The sequence below is a fragment of the Quercus robur genome, chromosome 2, assembly GCF_932294415.1.
Source record: "Quercus robur chromosome 2, dhQueRobu3.1, whole genome shotgun sequence".
NCBI classification, from domain to species: Eukaryota; Viridiplantae; Streptophyta; class Magnoliopsida; order Fagales; family Fagaceae; genus Quercus; species Quercus robur.
The window spans coordinates 86,191,513-86,210,153 of NC_065535.1; the positions used below are offsets into that span (position 1 = coordinate 86,191,513).

General features: G+C 39.9%; 2 protein-coding genes across 2 annotated transcripts; one reads left to right on the top strand and one right to left on the bottom strand.

Annotated features, from left to right (window-relative positions):
* Positions 1 to 11,595: 11,595 nt before the first annotated feature.
* On the top strand, positions 11,596 to 15,454 carry LOC126715538 (leucine-rich repeat receptor-like protein kinase TDR). Its single transcript, XM_050416181.1, has 2 exons — positions 11,596 to 14,383; positions 14,874 to 15,454. Exons 1-2 carry the CDS (start codon positions 11,827 to 11,829, stop codon positions 15,188 to 15,190), a joined length of 2,874 nt encoding a protein of 957 aa, XP_050272138.1. The 5' UTR covers positions 11,596 to 11,826; the 3' UTR covers positions 15,191 to 15,454.
* A 1,860-nt stretch (positions 15,455 to 17,314) lies between these two features.
* LOC126704672 (uncharacterized) lies at positions 17,315 to 18,232 on the bottom strand. Its single transcript, XM_050403704.1, has one exon. The coding sequence runs from the start codon at positions 18,230 to 18,232 to the stop codon at positions 17,315 to 17,317; it is 918 nt and encodes a 305-aa protein (XP_050259661.1).
* Positions 18,233 to 18,641: the final 409 nt, after the last annotated feature.

Below are 18,641 nucleotides of genomic sequence, written 5' to 3' on the forward strand. Positions count from 1 at the left end.
AGGCTACCATCCTTTGGAACGCCTTAGTCAGGGACTTCCAAAGGGGGCATGCTGCTCATATAGCTGAAGCCTTAGAGCAGCCTCTCCTCCTTCCCAAGGACATGGATGTTGCCAGGAAGATAAGGCAGCAAGACCTGTTTTTGTCCTTAAAAAAGGACTTTCCCTGGTAAGTATACTGTCTGGCATTTTTCTTTTAAGTATTACTATGTTTTCCCCCCTTTTTTTTGTATCTCTTCTACTCACATGAGATTGCTATGTTATTCTTATGTAGATCACCCAGGAGGTCTTTGTGGCCAAGGAATGGGTTAAGGAGGCCCGAAATGATGTCAAGAACGAGATCCACCTCTGCCTTGAGATTGAAAAGGCCTTGGGGGTCGCAAAGGAGGAGAGTAAGGAGCTGTTCATCAAGCTGACTGCCGAGTAGAGGGATAGAAAGAATGCAGAGGCAGGGTTGAAGAGCCTCGAGACTCAGGGTGAGGACCAGCACAAGTTGCTTTATCAGACAGAGATAGAGCTGGTGACTTCAAGGCAACTTGTGCTGGATCTGAGGGCAGAGCTGCAGAAGGCTAAGAAGGCGACTCAACTGGCCAAGGAGGCAACCGAGGCTGAGAAGTAAGCGTCCTATTTGCTTGGCGTAGAAGAAACACAAGTTAGGCTCACTGAGGAGCTTGCCGAAGTATGTAGGGAGTACTGCAGGATAACATGGGCAGAAGCCCTTAACCTTGTAAGAGTCCCTGCGGACTCGGAATGGAGGCAACTGGAGAAAGTTTACTACCCCACGAAGATTCGTGAAGTCCCGGTTGCTCTCCCATCTCCCTCTGCCACTACTCCTGAATCCTCAGAGCAGCCCCTAACTGTCCAGGCTGATCTCCCCCTTCCCGAGGTATTGAAAGGACCCAGCCAAGCTAGTGATCAAGGCCAAGGGGCTGAGGGTGCCAAGGACAAGGGTAAGGGTAAGGAGACTAAGCCCCCTACTGAAGCCAAGGACGATGCTAAGGCCAAAGCACAGGAGATTGAGGACAAGACCAAAGAGATTGATCCCAAGGCCAAGGATGTCCCTTCCTCCAAGCTGAGCCAAAAGGAAGACCCCTCAAGGCCAAGTAGCTCTCAGGATTCATCCTGTATTTTCTTTTGTTATTTTGTTTGTTGTTTTTGTTTTTGTAATGACGATATGTCATTGTATATAACGTTCTCTTTATTTCATTTAATGGAAATGCCTTTCTTTTTGTTTCTTGCACTTTTACTTTATGTGCCTTGAACCTTATTACTATAAATAGCCTTGAACAGTTACCACTGTGTCTTTAATAACAAATAACAATAATACACTGCTAACAATTTAAGCAATTTAATCAAGTACCAAATCAGTAATAAAGAGGTTTACCATATATCTGCATTGAGAATGGAACCCTTTGTAATGAAAGTTGAACATAATGGAGATACATAATATACTTTGTAAAAAATAAAAAGGGACAGACAACTGTCATCTTGCTTATCACTTAGATAAATAACTAAGAACTTTAACTTATTCAAAGCCACCAATCTAAGGAGTTGGACATAACCCTGGATCTGTTTTGACATTTAGTAAAAGACCAATAGACATCACAATGCTAATTTTCTCCAAGTATGTGATCTGAGGGACCAGTCACTTATAAAGATGTCACAGAGTGTTAATTTCCTCAAAACATCCGATCTGAGGAGCCAGGCATAACTAAGGTTCTATTTAATCACTTATAAAGATGTCATAGAGTGTTAATTTCCCCAAAGCATCCGGTCCGAGGAGCCATGCATGACTAAAGTTCTGTTTAATCACTTATAAAGATGTCATAGAGTGTTTATTTCCTCAAAGCATCCGATCCGTCCGAAGAGCCAGGCATGACTAAGGTTCTGTTTAATCACTTATAAAGATGTCATAGAATGTTAATTTCCCCAAAGTATCTGGTCCAAGGAGCCAGGCATGACTAAGGTTCTGTTTAATCACTTATAAAGATGTCATAAAGTGTTAATTTTCCTAAAGCATCCAGTCCGAGGAGCCAGGCATGACTAAGGTTCTGTTTAATCACTTATAAAGATGATAATGGGAAGTACGATGTGTTCACACAATAATTGAGCATATGAAAAAAGAAATTTTCATTAATAATAATACCTTTTCAGGTTGTTTACATTCCAAGGTTGTGGTATTACATGTTCGTCTAGGTTTTCGAGGAAATATGCACCTATACCGGCTACCGAAGTGATGCGGTATGACCCCTCCTAGTTGGGCCCCAGCTTTCCTCATGTCGGGTTCTTTACAGTACCTAGAATCTTTCTCAACACCAAGTCACCAGGTACCAATGGTCTCAGCTTCACATTGGTATCATAACCTTGCTTGAGCTTGTGTTGGTAATATGCCAATTGGACCATTGCATTCTCTCTCCTCTCTTCAATCAGGTCTAGGATTTTTTCTAGCAATCCGTTGTTATTGCTCAGATTAAAAGAACTTGTTCTCAGGGTCGGGAAGCTAGTCTCTAAAAGGATAACAGCTTCAATTCCATAAGTCATTGAGAAGGGAGTCTCCCCCGTTGACCTGCGAGGTGTGGTTCGATACGTTCATAGGACATGTGACAGTTCTTCCACCCATTTTCCCTCCGCATCATCCAATCTCTTCTTGAGTCCATTCACTATGACATTGTTAACAGCCTCGGCTTGTCCATTACCTTAGGGGTAAGCTAGGGTAGAATACCTATTCGTAATTCCTAGGTCACAACAGTATCTCCTGAAAGATTTGCTATCAAACTGAAGGTTGTTGTTCGAGATAAGGGTACGAGGGACCTCAAATCGTGTGACAATATTTTCCAAACAAATTTCTTAGCATCCACGTCCCTGATATTTTCCAAGAGCTCAGTTTCAACCCATTTAGTGAAGTAGTCCATACCAACTAGCAGGTATCTTTTATTTCCTGCTGGCTTAGGGAAAGGGCCTACAATGTCTAAGCCCCATTGAGCGAATGACCAAAGGCTGGACAAAGGATTAAGGACTCCTCCCGGTTGGTGTATGTTTGGTGCAAACTTTTAACACTAGTCGCACTTCCTTACATATTCCTGTGCCTCCTTTTGCATGTTTGGCCACCAATAGTCTTGAGTGATGGCTCTGTGCGCCAAAGATCTACCTCCAGTGTAGCTTCCGCAAATCCCCTTATGTAACTCCTCAAAGAGTAATTCTGTTGCCTCGGGGTGTATGCATAGCAAGTATGGCCCAGAAAATGAACGTTTATATAATTTTTGATCCTCAAACAGCTAGAACTGAGGAGCCTTTCTCCGTACCTTGTCTGCTTCTGATTTCCCCTCGAGCAGGATATCCTCCTTCAGGAATAGTACCACGGGGTCCATCCAGCTAGGCCCTACTCTAACTTGGTGTACATGGACCACCTCTCTCTTCATCTCTGTGGGCTTGTACAAATCCTCTGCGCCGAGGAGGTGGCAAGTGTGGCTAGGGAATCAGTATGTGTGTTTCCACTTCTAAGGATATGCAACAGGTTGAAAGATTTGAACTCTGATTGCAAGTGTCTAACCCGATTCAAGTACCCTTGCATTCTTTCATCTCTCACTTCAAATTCTCCTTTCACTTGGCCAACGACTAATCTTAAGTCTAAGAACATCTCTACTACCTTTCCGCCCATTCTTTGAACTATGGCCATTCCCATCAGTAGAGCCTTATATTCAGCTTTGTTATTTGTGGCTGAGAAGTCTAGCCTCAATGACTTCTCAATAGTGATCTTTTTAGGGGATACTAGAACTAACCCCACTCTAGACCCCTTCTGATTTGCTGCACCATCAACGTACACTTTCCAAAATAAGAGATCTTGTTGGGAGATCATGCCAACCGATTTTTCATCCATGTTTTGCTTTTCTGCTCTTACTTCCAACAGGGATTCAGCAAACTCGGCTACCAGATCTGCGATGACTTGACCCTTAATAGAGGTACAAGACATGTATTTGATGTCGAAAGCCCCTAGGATCGTCCCCCATTTAGCAATCCTCCTCGTGTAATCAGCGCTTCAAAGTAGAGCTCTAAGCGGGAGCTGGGTTAGGACAACTACTGTATGTGCCTGGAAGTAATGGGGGAGTTTACGTGTAGCATGTACCACCACTAAAATGGCTTTCTCTAGTGGCAAATAACGGACCTTGGCCTCATGTAGTGACTTGCTCACATAATAAACTGGCCTTTGTATGTTGCTATCAACTCATATCAAGACCAAGCTTATGGCATGGAAGGCCACAACAATATAAGCAAACAGGACCTCATCCATCTCAGGACTGGACATGATAGGTGGCCGAGAGAGATAATCCTTAAACTGCCGGAAGGCTAAGGCACACTCCTCGGTCCACTCAAATCCCTTCCACTTATTCATCAATAGGAAGAAGGATCTACACCTATCTACTGATTAAGAGATAAATCGGTTTAAGGCAGCAGTCATTCCGATCAGTTTCTGAACTTCCTTGGGATTCCGAGGTGGTTGTAAACTGTTGATTGCCTTAATCTAATCAGGGTTAACTTCAATTCTATGATGAGTAACCATGTAACCCAAAACTTTGTCTGATCCCACACCAAAAAAGCATTTGGAAGTGTTAAGGCACAACTTGTGCTTCCTCAAAATATAAAAATGTTCCCGAAATCTCCCATATGCTCAAACACTATCTTACTCTTCACCACCAGGTCGTCTATATAGACCTCAATACTCTTGCCTAACTATGGTTCAAATATCCTAGTCATCATCCTTTGATAGGTAGACCTTGCATTTTTCAAACCAAAGGGCATCACTTTGTAATGGTTATTTCCAGTGGGAGTGACGAAAGCCATTTTTTCCTGATCATCCAGGGCTAATGGTATCTGGTGGTACCCTTGAAAGACATTTAAGAAACTCATCCGAGGATGGCCTATAGTTGCATCCACTAGCTGGTCGATCCCAAGCATAGGGAAGAGATTTTTTGGGCAAGCCTTATTTAGATCTGTGAAGTCTACACATACTCACCATTTCCCACTCTTATTCTTTACCACCACAGTATTGACTAGCCACTCAGGGTAGAAAACCTCCTTAATAGTCCCTACCTGCTTGGGCTTTTTCACCTCATCAGAGTGATCCTTGGACGAGTGCCGAGGCGGTTGCTTCTTAGGAGTGATGGATGGATTAACATTTAAATGATGACAGATGAAACTCGGATTCACCCCCGGGGCTTCATAAGTGCTCCATGCGAACACATCAACATTTTTTCTAAGAAACTCTATCAGCTCTTCCTTTTCTGGAGAAGGCAGCTAAGCCCCGGTTTGAAAGAACTTCTCCGAATCCTCACCAACAACGATCGTTTCCAAATCTTCACATTTCGCCTCCTTGGCTGTCCATTGACAAGCAACATCGGAGCTCTTAATTACTATAAGCCATTTTCAGCAGAGGCTGAGAACTCAGCTTCAGGCTGATGTAAGATTACGGCCACCAGGCACTGCTTAGCCGTGGATTGACTCCCAACAATCTCTTCAATTTGGTCGCTCGATGGATATTTCACCTTCTGGTGTAGAGTAAAAGAGAAGACTCCTAGGGCATGGAGTTAGGGCTTAGCCACATTGGCCGTGTAGGGGGAATAAGCATCCACCACGATGAAGTCCCCCTCCACTACTTCTGAACTAGCCTACACAGGTAGTCTAATCTGGCCCCTTGGAATGACAACATTCCCATCAAAACTCACCAAAGGAGAATCATAGGCTGTTAAGTCCTCGGGTCTCAAATTTAGCCCCTTGTATAAGTCAGGGTACATAATCTCAGCACCACTACCTTGGTCTACCATCACCCTCTTCACATCATATCCCCCAATCGTGAGCGTGACCACCAAAGCGTCATCATGAGGCTGTATGGTTCTAACCTTATCCTCATCCGAAAAGCTTAATGCCGGCTGGATGTTCACTTTAGCCATCTTCAACTTTGGACCGGTGTCCTCGGCGAACAGCCGAGCCACAGACATCACTCTAAAGGGGCAAGAACCAGTCCTCCCTGGAGCAGCAAAGATGACATTTATCATGCCCAAAAGGGGTCTTGAAGAAGCATCTCTTCTGGGTTCTGAGCCAGTCTGGCTCCCCTGGCCACTGGAATGATGCAAGAGCTGCTTCAACTTTCCTTCTCGGACCAGCTAGTCCAAATGGTCCCACAAATTTCTACAGTCTTCTGTAGTATGTCCCTGGTCCTGGTGATATTGGCAATAAAGGTTCTGATTACGCCTCATGGGGTTTCCTGCTATCTTATTTGGCCATTTGAAGAATGACTCATTCTTAATCTTCTCAAGAACTTGATGCACCGGTTCCCGAAACACCACGTTAATCGCCTGAGTATTGGCAGACCCTGACTGCCCAGCAAAGTCTCTTCGAGGCCGGTTGTTGTTGTATCGGTCCGACCTAAAATCCCTCCTCTCCTAAAGGATAACCTTATCCTTTCCTTTCCCTTGTTGCTGGTTTTCCTCAACCCTCTTATACTTGTCAATCCAATCCATAAGTTGGCGCAAGCTGGTGACAGGCTTTCTTGTTAAAGACTTCCTTAAACCGTGCTTGGTTGGGAGGCCAACCTTGAAAGTACTAATGGCCATGTCATCAAACTCACCGTCTATCTCATTGTACATCTCCCAGTATCTGCTCGAGTACGTTTTCAGGGTCTCCCCTTCTCGCATGAACAAAGACAGTAGGGAATCTAAGAGCCGAGGAACCCTGCTACAAGTGATAAAACGAGAGTCAAATGCTTGGGTGAGCTCCTTGAATGAACCAATGGAACCCGCCCTTAAGCCATCGAACCATCTCATTGCCACGGGTCTTAGACTGGAAGGGAACACCTTGCACATCAAGGCTTCGTCCTTGGAATGGACAGCCATTTTTTGGTTGAAATGGTTCACATGCTCTACAGGATCTGTTCGACCATTGTAGATGGTGAACGTTGGTTGGTTGAACCGTCGAGGAAGTCTTGCCCTTTCAATCCTACGTGTGAAGGGTGATCTGGAAACTTGGTTCAACACCTTGCTCATAGCCTCATTTCCTAGGCCTTTACAAGGCGGGCTCTTATACCTACGTTTGTGATGGTGCTCCTTATCGTAGGAGAAAGACTCACTGGGTGGGGTCTTTGACCTTCGTCTATAACTGGCATCCTCTCCATCATCAGAGGAAACGTCGGAGTTGGAGGGGGTTCGCTTTGGCTGTGCACGGCGCAGCTTTCTCTTCAGATGGTCAACCTCCAGTTGCAGGGCTTTGGTATCCTCCTTACGAGAGAGATGGCTCTTATCCCGGGCTGACTCTTATCGGACTGGACGGTATGCACACTCCCCTTCCGATCCCTTTTTCGCTCGAGGTTGACAAAAGGATTTTCACGTTGGGATCCTATGGATTCTGTCTGGTGTGAACCTGAACCTACCATGGCTGAACGCTGCACTCACTATCACCCAAGTAATCTCCCCACAGATGGCGCCAATTGTAAAGACTAGATTTAAACTCCTAGCCCAAAAGGTATATAGACTTAGGCCCAAAAAGTCCAAAACAATAAATTTGTAGAGAATGAGTTGGAAAAGTTTTAATGAATTAAGCAGTAAGTAAACAGATCTTGATGACAAAGAAAGGAAGATAACAAATTTACACTAAGGAAAAATATCCTCGGCAATGTCCGAGGAGACTAATTCCTATAAATTGCTTTTGAAACTCTATTACAAGTTTGATTCCTAATTGCTATAGTGTTTCTCTTTTTCTTTTCTTTTTTCCGATCTCCTTTCCATTGAGGGTCTCTTACATTATATAATCCCCTTTTGACGATCTTGACCCTACACTTGTTGATCATCTAAGCCACTACTTGAGTGCTTATCCCATCGGACATCCTCTCTGGCCCCCTGTGAGTTGGGATGGCCAAGACAATACTGTTCAAGGGTCTTCTCCACATAAATGCAGCCAGAAAGTTAGCTGCAAAGCATTCAATGCGGTGGCAGCAGCTTTCCCTTAGATATTTCTGAGCTCCCCTCCCTCTTTTACGTTCACGATGATCGTCCCCATCACTGAAACTTCTTGAAAGGTCACCCGTCACCTTGAATACTATGATACACATCTGGCTCGTGCTTTGCTTATCCGATGAGATATTCCTCCTCGACATGCCTTCTCATTTGTAACTTACTCATGGAACTCTGAACTTAACACCCTCATCACTGTTTATTCTTCCTCGGACCGATCAACGTCCTTGGACAAAGCACAAGGCCCAATATATAATTTTGGGCCCTTATCCCTACACTATGCTTTTTATTAAAAAAAAAAAAAAAAAAAACCTAATTTCATACCATATTTTTTTAAAACCACTACTTTTTCAAAAAACCTATTTTTAAAAAGTTAAACTAAACTCACTCTTAGTCAAAAATATATATATATATATATATATATAATTATTATTATTCTTTAAACATTTTTTTATAAAATACTTGCATAAAAGGAAGTTTATATGAATTTAGTTGTTTGTTCAATTGTGCTAGACATGAATGATATAACGATACATGAATTTTGACATGCAAGTGCAATAAAATTGTCACGGGAGAACACTGAAGAATTGCGGTCCCTCTCGTGATGATGAGTACCAAAATATTAATTACCTTGTTGTACACTTGTACCCTTTGTTTTTTTTCTTTTTTGCATACATGCAATCAATGACAGATTTTTGGACCAGCAACTTCACAGCTCAATGAAAGCAAAGGACGATAAATTGAATTACCGGGGACAAAGCTTCTTGCGTCCATTGTGTCTTTGTACTACTTTTTTTTTTTTTTTTTTTTTTAATGAGAAGGTATTATTATTTTTATTTAATCCAATAAAAAAAATCAACTTTTTCTTCATGAAATAATTGAAATATGTTCAAAAATCAAAAGAGTCATCAATTTCATTATAAGACCTAATTACACAACTTCAGCTAACAATATAGTAAATAAATTTATTAATTATTCTTTCAATTTATATTTAAAAGTATAATACATATGTAAGAAAATTCAATACACTTCTAATAATACTCCAAAAGAGTTTTTTTTTTTTTTGTTTAAACTCCGAGAATCATGAGAGCATGTTTTAGAGTCAAACTCAAAAGGAGTATTTTGACTTCTGGAATAAACTCGACACTTATTATTTACTCTCCTTTATACTATTTAAACTTTTATTGGCCCAGATATATAAACAGCTAGGCAAGAACAACCTGGTTCAATTTTGACACTTTCACAAATAAATGCACTTTGTATCTCTTTAGATTAAACTTTTGTATTAGCAAAGAATCTATAACAGTACACCCAAAAGGATATATTTTGCGCCAATGGCAAATGGAAGCGATTATCAGTGCAGTACTATAACTTTATGTATGAACGAGAAAGAATATCGAGATGAATAAGTGTACGTTTGGGATACACTTTTTAAAAAGTTATAAGCTAGAACTATTGTGTTGAATACTGTTTTTTTAAGATGATATTGAATATTGTAGAGTATAAACTATAAACACCAATCAAATAAGTTACGTACATGCCATGCTACGTACAAAAAAAAATTATATACCAGAAAAAGAAAAAAAGCAGAGTATAAACACTACTAATCAATCAAATGCTCACGTAATTTGATCATTGATTGCACGCTTTAATTATAAATAAAAAAGAGCATTACATTCTGCAAAATAAAGTCATTAAAAAACCTGAATTTGTCACGAGAGTTTGATCATATAATAAGGGACCCAGTAGATCCTTAATCAATCCAAATATTCATGCTAAAGGCATCCCATTTGATCATTTTTCATTAAAAAAATGATAAGATCACATAATTTTGGCTGCAACTAGACGCACGCCGAGTTGTGAGCTGTAAAACCATAGTGATAAATTCACATATTTACCACTTGTCATATAGCACGTTGTAGTTAAAGTTGTGTAAAATTTTGTGGTATTTAGTATCATTCTTTTTCTTTTTCTTTTTTTTTCTTTGCTAACATTAAACATTTAAACTCGGTCTGGGAGTTTGTACCACGGCATAAAGAGAGAGGAATGAGGGGCAACTGGCAAACTTCACAGATGTCAAGAAAGGGTAAACCTTTTATGTCCTTCAGGAGCACAAAAGTGCAAGCTGATCATAAATCAAGAAAAAAGGCAACCACTTTTATCACAACCCCTTGTCCTTTTCCATCTTTATTTCCCTGCACCTGGTACTGTCATTTCAAAAGCTTGAATTAGTGAATCCAAGCAAAGACTTATCTTTGTCCATATATGCTATGACATACATTATAATACCTGGGCCAATACACCCCCTCCCCTATCATTATCTTCCTCCTTATTATTCAATCAGTTTTGACTAGGTCTAGGATCACATTATTTGTTACCATAATTTATTGAAATGGTCAACTATAATTAATTAAACAATCATTTACTTTATTAATTTTCTTCATTCATAATCAACCCTATTAGGACTTTGGTACAAAAATCCATCCCTAAACTCATTCATATATGCTGCATTTTTTTTTCTTTTTCCTTTTCACTCTCTGCAAATTATTTTACTTCATATGTTCAATCTTTTATTTGCTGCAAACTGTAATTAGTTTGGGTACACAAAACCAGTTTAAAACAATATGTAAGATAATATGTAAAAATCCTAATTTATCTTGACCATTACATTACTGCCTTTGGATATAGTTTTGTACATGAAGTTTGTTTATTGATCTTTTTTTTTAAAGTATAGTTATATCTATAGAAAAAGTTTTAAAATGTTATACATAAATTTAAAAATAAAAATCTTTTGCCTAAAATGTTAAAATCCTAATTTTTTTTTTACTTTCCAATTAACAAATGTCGAAATGCATTGGCTAAATTAGTTTTTTTTTTATTATTATTTTTTTAATTATTACAATCGATCAACTTTTTCTAAGAACTCGCACAACATTCAATTAAAAGATATTGATTTATTAACTTTACAATCAATCAGCTCTTTCTTTAACACGTGCAATCAGGATGGCAATGCCATTCCTCCTCAAGTAAAATCTAGCTGTTTTCTAAAATCCTGAAAAAGGGATATAAATAGGAGCATTCCTTTTCACTAGCAAGGAAACAACAAAAAGGATGATTATATATTATAGCCGTTTAGACTAAGTTGCCACGATTTTACCAAACTTTTTTCAGTGGTGGTGACACAATTATGCCATAATATTCCCTTCACGTTCTTTATCCCCATGCATTAGTATGCACAATGATCACCAAAATAATTGACATGGAAAAGAAAATTGTTAACAATAGAATAATTTTTCCACAGAAGCTATGGTAATATCTGAATAACAAATTAATGTCCATCATTTTCAATTCTTATATGCCTTTCTTACATGATAAACCACTTTACTTAAAATTCAGTTCAATCTGTCCAACCAAAATAGACCATGCTAGACACTTTTCTCATTTTTATTTTTATAAAAGCTAAAACCTGAATATTGATGATTTTGTTTCGAGTCCCACAGTGTCCAGGCACCAATTCAAAGTTAGCTTATTGGATACTCTAGTAAGAAAAAGATGCTCTTATTAGATATATATATAAGCTTTATTCCCTAGTGGCCAACACCATCCAAATATACAAACACACAAAGGTCCCCTCTTGTTCCCAAAGGTAAACCAATAATATTCTCATATCAATCTCACTCCTTTTAAGCACAGTTGCTTCCTTTCACTAGTCCCAATGAATTTCTTTTACCCTAAAAAAACAAATTCTACATATCTTATTATAAACTGACACAGTTTTCTTTCTGGGGTACCTTCATTTGTCCATCTTTCTCATGCACTGCGAGTTCCAATGGAGATTTTCCGGTGCTTGGCTTACAAGCTTTTACTTTCTTTGATGTTCATCTTAGTGGTCTCAGCCATTGATCCCTACTCAGAGGCACTTCTGGGTTTAAAATCTGAGCTTGTAGATGATGATCACAGTTTGAGTGACTGGCTTGTACCTCCTGGAAAGAATGCACCTGGAGAAGTATCTGCATGTTCTTGGTCTGGCATCACTTGCAACAGCAACAAAACCATTGTTATTGGCTTAGACCTGTCAATGAAGAATCTTTCTGGTGTAATGACTGGGAAGCAACTCGGTGTCTTCACTAAGCTTGTTGATCTCAACCTCAGCTTCAACTCTTTCTCTGGGCAGCTTCCTGTGGAGATTTTCAACCTTTCCAATCTAAACGTCTTAGATATCAGCAGAAACAATTTTTCCGGCCACTTTCCTGGTGGGATATCTGGTCTAAAGAACCTGGTTGTGTTTGATGCCTTCAGCAACAGTTTTTCAGGGCCATTGCCTGTTGAAGTTCCACAGCTTGACTCTCTCAAAGTTCTTAACTTTGCTGGGAGTTACTTCAATGGACCAATTCCACCAGAATATGGATCTTTCAAGAGCCTTGAGTTTCTTCACCTAGGAGGAAATTTTCTGAGTGGTAACATACCACCAGAACTGGGTAAACTCAAAACAGTGACCCATATGGAGATTGGCTACAACACTTACCAAGGAAGTATTCCATGGCAATTGGGAAACATGAGTGAACTTCAGTATCTTGATATTGCTGGTGCAAATCTCTCTGGCCCAATACCAGAGCAACTCTCCAACCTCACCAATCTGCAATCACTTTTTCTCTTCAGAAACCAGCTCACTGGATTGATACCACGGGAGTTCAGCAGAATCATGGCTCTCACAAACTTGGATCTTTCTGATAACCAAATTTCAGGGCCTATACCTGAGAGCTTTGTAGAGTTGAAGAACCTGAGACTCCTCAGTCTTATGTACAATGAGATGAATAGCACTGTCCCCGAAGGCATTGCAGAACTCCCATCACTGGAAACTCTTCTTATATGGAACAATTTCTTCTCTGGTTCACTTCCACAGAGCTTAGGCAGAAACTCAAAAATCAAGTGGGTGGATGTTTCCACAAACAATTTCATTGGTAGAATTCCACCTGATATATGTTCAGGAGGTATGCTATATAAGTTGATCTTGTTTTCCAATAATTTTTCGGGCAGTCTTTCACCATCGCTCTCAAATTGTTCTTCACTTGTTCGTCTTAGACTTGAAGACAATTCATTCTCAGGTGAGGTTCCTTTAAAATTCAGCCATCTTTCTGATATCACATATGTGGACTTGTCAAGGAACGATTTGACAGGTGGGATTCCCACAGACATATCCCAAGCTGCCAAGCTTCAGTACTTCAACATCTCTAACAATCCAGAATTAGGAGGCATGATCCCTGCAGAGACATGGTCTTTGCCACCTGTTCAAAACTTCTCAGCATCCTCTTGTAGTATCTCAGGCAATCTTCCTCCATTCCAGTCTTGCAAATCCATTTCTGTAATTGAATTGAGCATGAACAATTTGTCAGGAATTGTCCCAAAAAGTGTTTCTAATTGCCAGGCTATTGAGAGGATGGATTTGGCAAACAATAATTTGTCAGGTCATATACCTGAAGAGCTTGCAAATCTTCCTGCTCTTAGTGTCTTGGACCTATCACACAATAGTTTCAACGGCCCAATACCAGTAAAGTTTGGTAGTTCTTCAAGTTTACTACTATTGAATGTGTCTTTCAATGATATCTCCGGTTCCATTCCCTCAGAAAATTCATTTAGATTAATGGGTAGCACTGCATTTGTTGGAAATCCTCAGCTATGTGGAGCACCTCTGCGACCATGTTCTGGTTCAGATACAATATTGGGAAGCAAAGGCACAAGGAAGCTAAGATGGGTCCTGGTACTGTGTGCAGGGGTGGTCATATTAATTGTAGCATTAATTCTTGGGATAATTTACTTCCAAAGAGGATTTAAAGGCCGATGGAAGATGGTCTCGTTTAATGGAATCCCTCGATTCACTGCCAAGGATGTTTTGAAGAGCCTCGGTTCTACAGAATCAGCAGAAGCTGTACAAGCACCATCGGCTTCAGTTTGTAAGGCAGTCCTGCCTACAGGTATAACAGTTCTGGTGAAGAAAATTGAATGGGAAGCCAAGAGAATAGGGGTCATGTCAGAATTTATAACAACCTTGGGAAATTCAAGGCACAAGAATTTGATTAGATTGTTGGGATTTTGCTATAACAAGCATTTGGCTTATCTTTTGTATGATTACTTGCCTAATGGGAATTTAGCTGAGAAAATAAGAATGAAGATGGATTGGGCAACCAAATACAAAATTATAGTTGGGATTGCAAAGGGACTTTGCTTCCTTCACCACGACTGTTATCCAGCAATTCCTCATGGAGATCTGAAGTCAAGTAACATAGTGTTTGATGAAAACATGGAACCCCATTTGGCAGAATTTGGCTTCAAGTATCTGGTACAGTTGAATAAAGGTTTATATCCAGCAACTTCCAAGAAGGAAACAGGTATGAATGACTATATATGTTTTATATTCTTTCATGTAGTATATGTTAGCTGTTATGAGGATTCTTGTCTTTCAACAGCTTACTCACTTATGTCAAACAAACAAATTAAAGCTTTCATCAAACATTCCAAGATTAGCAAAGTTGAGAGAATGTCTGAACAGGCTGTACATATACTTTATAAGCTTTTAAAAAATCACTATAGGTCCAACCAAGAAAGTTATCGCTTGTTTAGTCAGAGAATAAATATTCCTTGGCAATCTTAGCATACAATCAGGAATAGCATATTAGCACTACTATTTTGAAAGAGAGCATCAAAATTCAAAGCCAGTCTATTTTGCCGACAGAGACAATGAAAGACATTTGGAAGAGACAATATTCCCACAGTCTGACATCTTTTTGCACCTCAGCCTTTATTGATTCTACTTATTTGCAGTCTCTATTCAAAGAACTAGAAGCAGTCCTTTAAGGTTTGTTTCTTATCTTTGGACAGGTGAATTCAACAATGCCATTAAAGAGGAGCTTTACACGGACGTTTACAACTTCGGAGAGATCATTCTGGAAATTTTAACTAATGGCAAGTTGACAAATGCAGGAGCAAGCATTCACAACAAACCAAAGGAGGTTCTTTTAAAAGACATTTACAATGAGAATGAAGTTGATTGTAAAACCTCGTTGCAAGAGGAGATAAAATTGGTTGTTGATGTTGCTTTCATCTGCACTAGAAGTAGGGCATCTGATCGTCCATCCATAGAAGATGCACTCAAGTTTTTATCAGGGTTGAAGCCACAAGATAATAACAGAACTTAAGCAGGAGGGCTCCAAGTTATAATTTCAATTACACATTTCCATATATTATTGGACATAACAGATATAAAGAATAGTTAGATGATAAGAGTGCCTGTCTGTAGTTAATCTGGTCCATAGCTTGCTTTTATCATAATTATTAGAACTGTTTTGCACTATAAAAGTGGCACTGCTGTATAATAGTGACCTATGAGGTTGTGTACCCTTCACCCCATCTTGAGGGGTGGTGGTGGACTATATATATATACATATTTGTTCAACTTTCAATATCTGTTTTTGTTTTTCATTTTATGCTAGGTCATATAATCTCTGCTAGCTACTTTCTACTAGGCCATACATTCTCTGTTACAGGTCCATTTCGAAAGAAAAGATGAAACTTCAGTATTCCCAGGACAAACAAGCAAATTAGAGTATTTATGAAAAGTTCGTAGGGTTATAGGGGTACTTGATAGGGTTTTAGACTTCAGTAAATTACAAAAAGTCTATTAAAATTTAAAAGAAAACAGCAATATCAGAAAAGGGATCAACAGAAAAACTCTAGTACTATAGCATTACAGTGAAAAGCTTATTTTTAGGTACAAATTTTTAAAGTTAACACTTTTTTTTCTAGATGCAGTTGTGCTGTAATAATCATTTTAGCTAAAATAATCTAATTAAAATAATGTAAGATGATCAAAGTTGTTTTTAACATTATAAACAGAACAGAAACTAGGTGCCATTGTGGAAACTCATAATACATGAAAGATTTTAAGTTATTACTGTGGAAAATGGAGTGAGATATCTTACCTACCAAAGATGTGCTACAAACTAGTTAGAATATCCTCAACAGATGTGTGCACTTTTTGTGGGTGTCCTTATGAAACTGCACTGCATATCTTTATCAAATGCCCTTTTACCATCTATGTCTGGGCCAACTTGTTATTGCCAATTGAACTGGAGAATCTCCTTGTTTCATCCATTAAATCATTGATCATTGGGTTAAGATGCCCAGCTGAATTCTTCAAGTTAGAGGTATGGGAGGCAGGTCAGTTTACTTTAATTCAGTGTACTACTATGTGATCTCCTCTGGATGAACAGAAACAAGATGGTTTTTGAAGGGTTTAGAGCTGGCCCGATCTATCAAAGCAAACGGTGCTTTCAAGATTGTTGGAAAGCATGGTTGCCATCCGAAGCCTCAGAAGCTCTTCGGAAGTGGCATCCTCCACCTGCACTGCAGGTTGGTTAAAATTAAACTTTGATGCAACTGTTAGGGAATCAGAGGTCATGCTGGGAGCCTGGGAGTCATTTGCAAAGATAAAGAAGGTTTAATTAAGAAAAGCTAGGACAAAAAGAGAATATCCAGGGAATGCACTAAGGGGAGAAGCTATGGCTGCCCTTTTTGCTGCGATCTGTGATCAGTCCCTATGCCCAGTAAATATCATAACTGAAGGGGATGCTGCCAATGTTCTTCTACTGTTGGAAATTTTAACTACTCTATTTCAATTGTAATAAGGGAAGCTAATGTATTATGTATCTCTCCATAAACATTAATCTCAATTCTCACCCAGTGGTTAGTATTTTGTAACAGAGCTGGTCCTTTCACCATCTCAGATTCTCAGACAGTCCTAGCTGTGTGTTAGGGGGGTTAAGAGAGTTGGGGACCAGCTCTTCTTTCTTCTTTCCATTCCTTTGGTTTGGTATGTGTTATTAACCAGTGCATGCTTATTTTCTTTCCTGAAACAATTTGATAAAATTCTAAAATCCAGTGCCTGCTCTTAACTAGTATTTGATTGCAAATTCTAGTTAGTTCAATTGATAATGTCTCTTGTCCTCGAATAAAAAACTTGAATTTGAATTTCGCCTACACTAGAAAGAAAACGTCATAGATTTCAAATCTCTATTAAAAACTATTACCTGGTTTTAGTCAGTGCCTGTAGTAGCAAAGAAAACACAGTCCTGAAAATCATATTGCTCTGTACTAGAATTAGCCATACTAAAACCAATTCAATTGCCACAACAAGCATTAACAACATAATGGACAAATGACCAATCTACATTTTGAATAAACAACACAAAACTCATCATAAAATCTCTACCAACCAAAACTAAATTACAATTACAATTACAATTACAAAACTTGCTCAAATTCTAAGCCGTACCAAATCTCAAAGCAAGAGCATTAACAACACCATCAAAGCTATCAAACTTATCACTCACCAAATCAACTTTGACACCCAAACTCTCGGCCCCAGCAGCAGTGACAGGCCCATGGGCCGCCACAACCAAATCAGGACACGTTTTCCTCACCATCTTCCAATCCCAACCAACCATTTCCCTCAAACTCTTCAACAGCCCATCCACCTCAGCAGTGCTCGTGAACACCACCGCACCCAATTCCCCTCTCTCGCACTTCTCCACCAGTTCCTTCCCACACTCGCGCCCCTTCCACCGTGTCTCGTACGCGCTCACCCTCACTGGATCCCAACCCTTCTCCTCCAGCTCCTTCACAAAATTCGGCACCACCGCCGGCTCGTCGAGCCCCACCACGGTTGGGACCAGACACATGACCCTCCGTCCGAGCCCTAGCCCTAGCGCGTGGACTAAACCGCTCGGGGTCGCGATTGGAGGGACTAAGACTCTGATTCGGTTAGGCTTTTGGCAAAACTTGGCGATGAAGGAATCGTCGTTGACGATGAGTTCCGAGTCTTTGCCGAGAGCGGCGAGGATGAAGGTGTGGCCGTGTGGGGATAAGAGGGGTTCGGTGAAGTCGGCTATGGCGGTTGAGAGGGATGTGATGGCGGCGCGTGAGGTGAAGGCGATGGCGGAGAAGGATTCGAGGGTTGGAGGGGGAGAGAGGTAGGGTTTGAGGGAGTGTGGGGTTGGGTGGGTGACTAGTGTCGGGCACCACAGGGGATTGAAGCCCTTGATGGTGAGCAAGTGAGACAGACGCGCCGCGTAGTTTGGTGGCGTTGTAAAAGCTACGGTGGGGTAGGAGCAAGTGGTGGTGGCGGCGGTGGTGGGGGATAGTGGGCCCGGAAAAGGATACGTTGGATTTTGCATGGTCATCATTTCTTTGGTCACGTCAATTCATTCATTCATCTAACGCAGAATAATATATACCAGCCTTTTTTTCTTTTTTTCTTTTTTTTTCAATTCTATACACTATTAATTTAAAAACAATAAAACATTAGCTTGTTTTTTTGTTTGTTTTTTTGTTTGTTTTTTTTTTAAATCAATTAAATTTAAATATTGATTATATTGACCAATAAAAAAAAGTATTGTTATCAGTAGGGTTCCAATTTGTGATCCAAGCCTAAAGTGTATGGAATCTTGGTCCAATGAGCCAATACAATAAATTTGTAGAAAGTGGATTCAAAGAACTAAGCCCTAATGAGTTAAACAACGGCTAGTATTGAATTAAATGACAATCAAGCACAAATAAGAGGTATTGATGTCGATGGACTTTCAGTTCGAG

Coding starts and splice junctions, on each gene's coding strand:
- LOC126715538 (XM_050416181.1), top strand. CDS start 11,827: ATGGAGATTTTCCGGTGCTTGGCTTACAAGCTTTTACTTTCTTTGATG. Junction 14,384..14,873: donor AACTTCCAAGAAGGAAACAG/GTATGAATGACT, acceptor ATCTTTGGACAG/GTGAATTCAACAATGCCATT.
- LOC126704672 (XM_050403704.1), bottom strand. CDS start 18,232: ATGACCATGCAAAATCCAACGTATCCTTTTCCGGGCCCACTATCCCCC.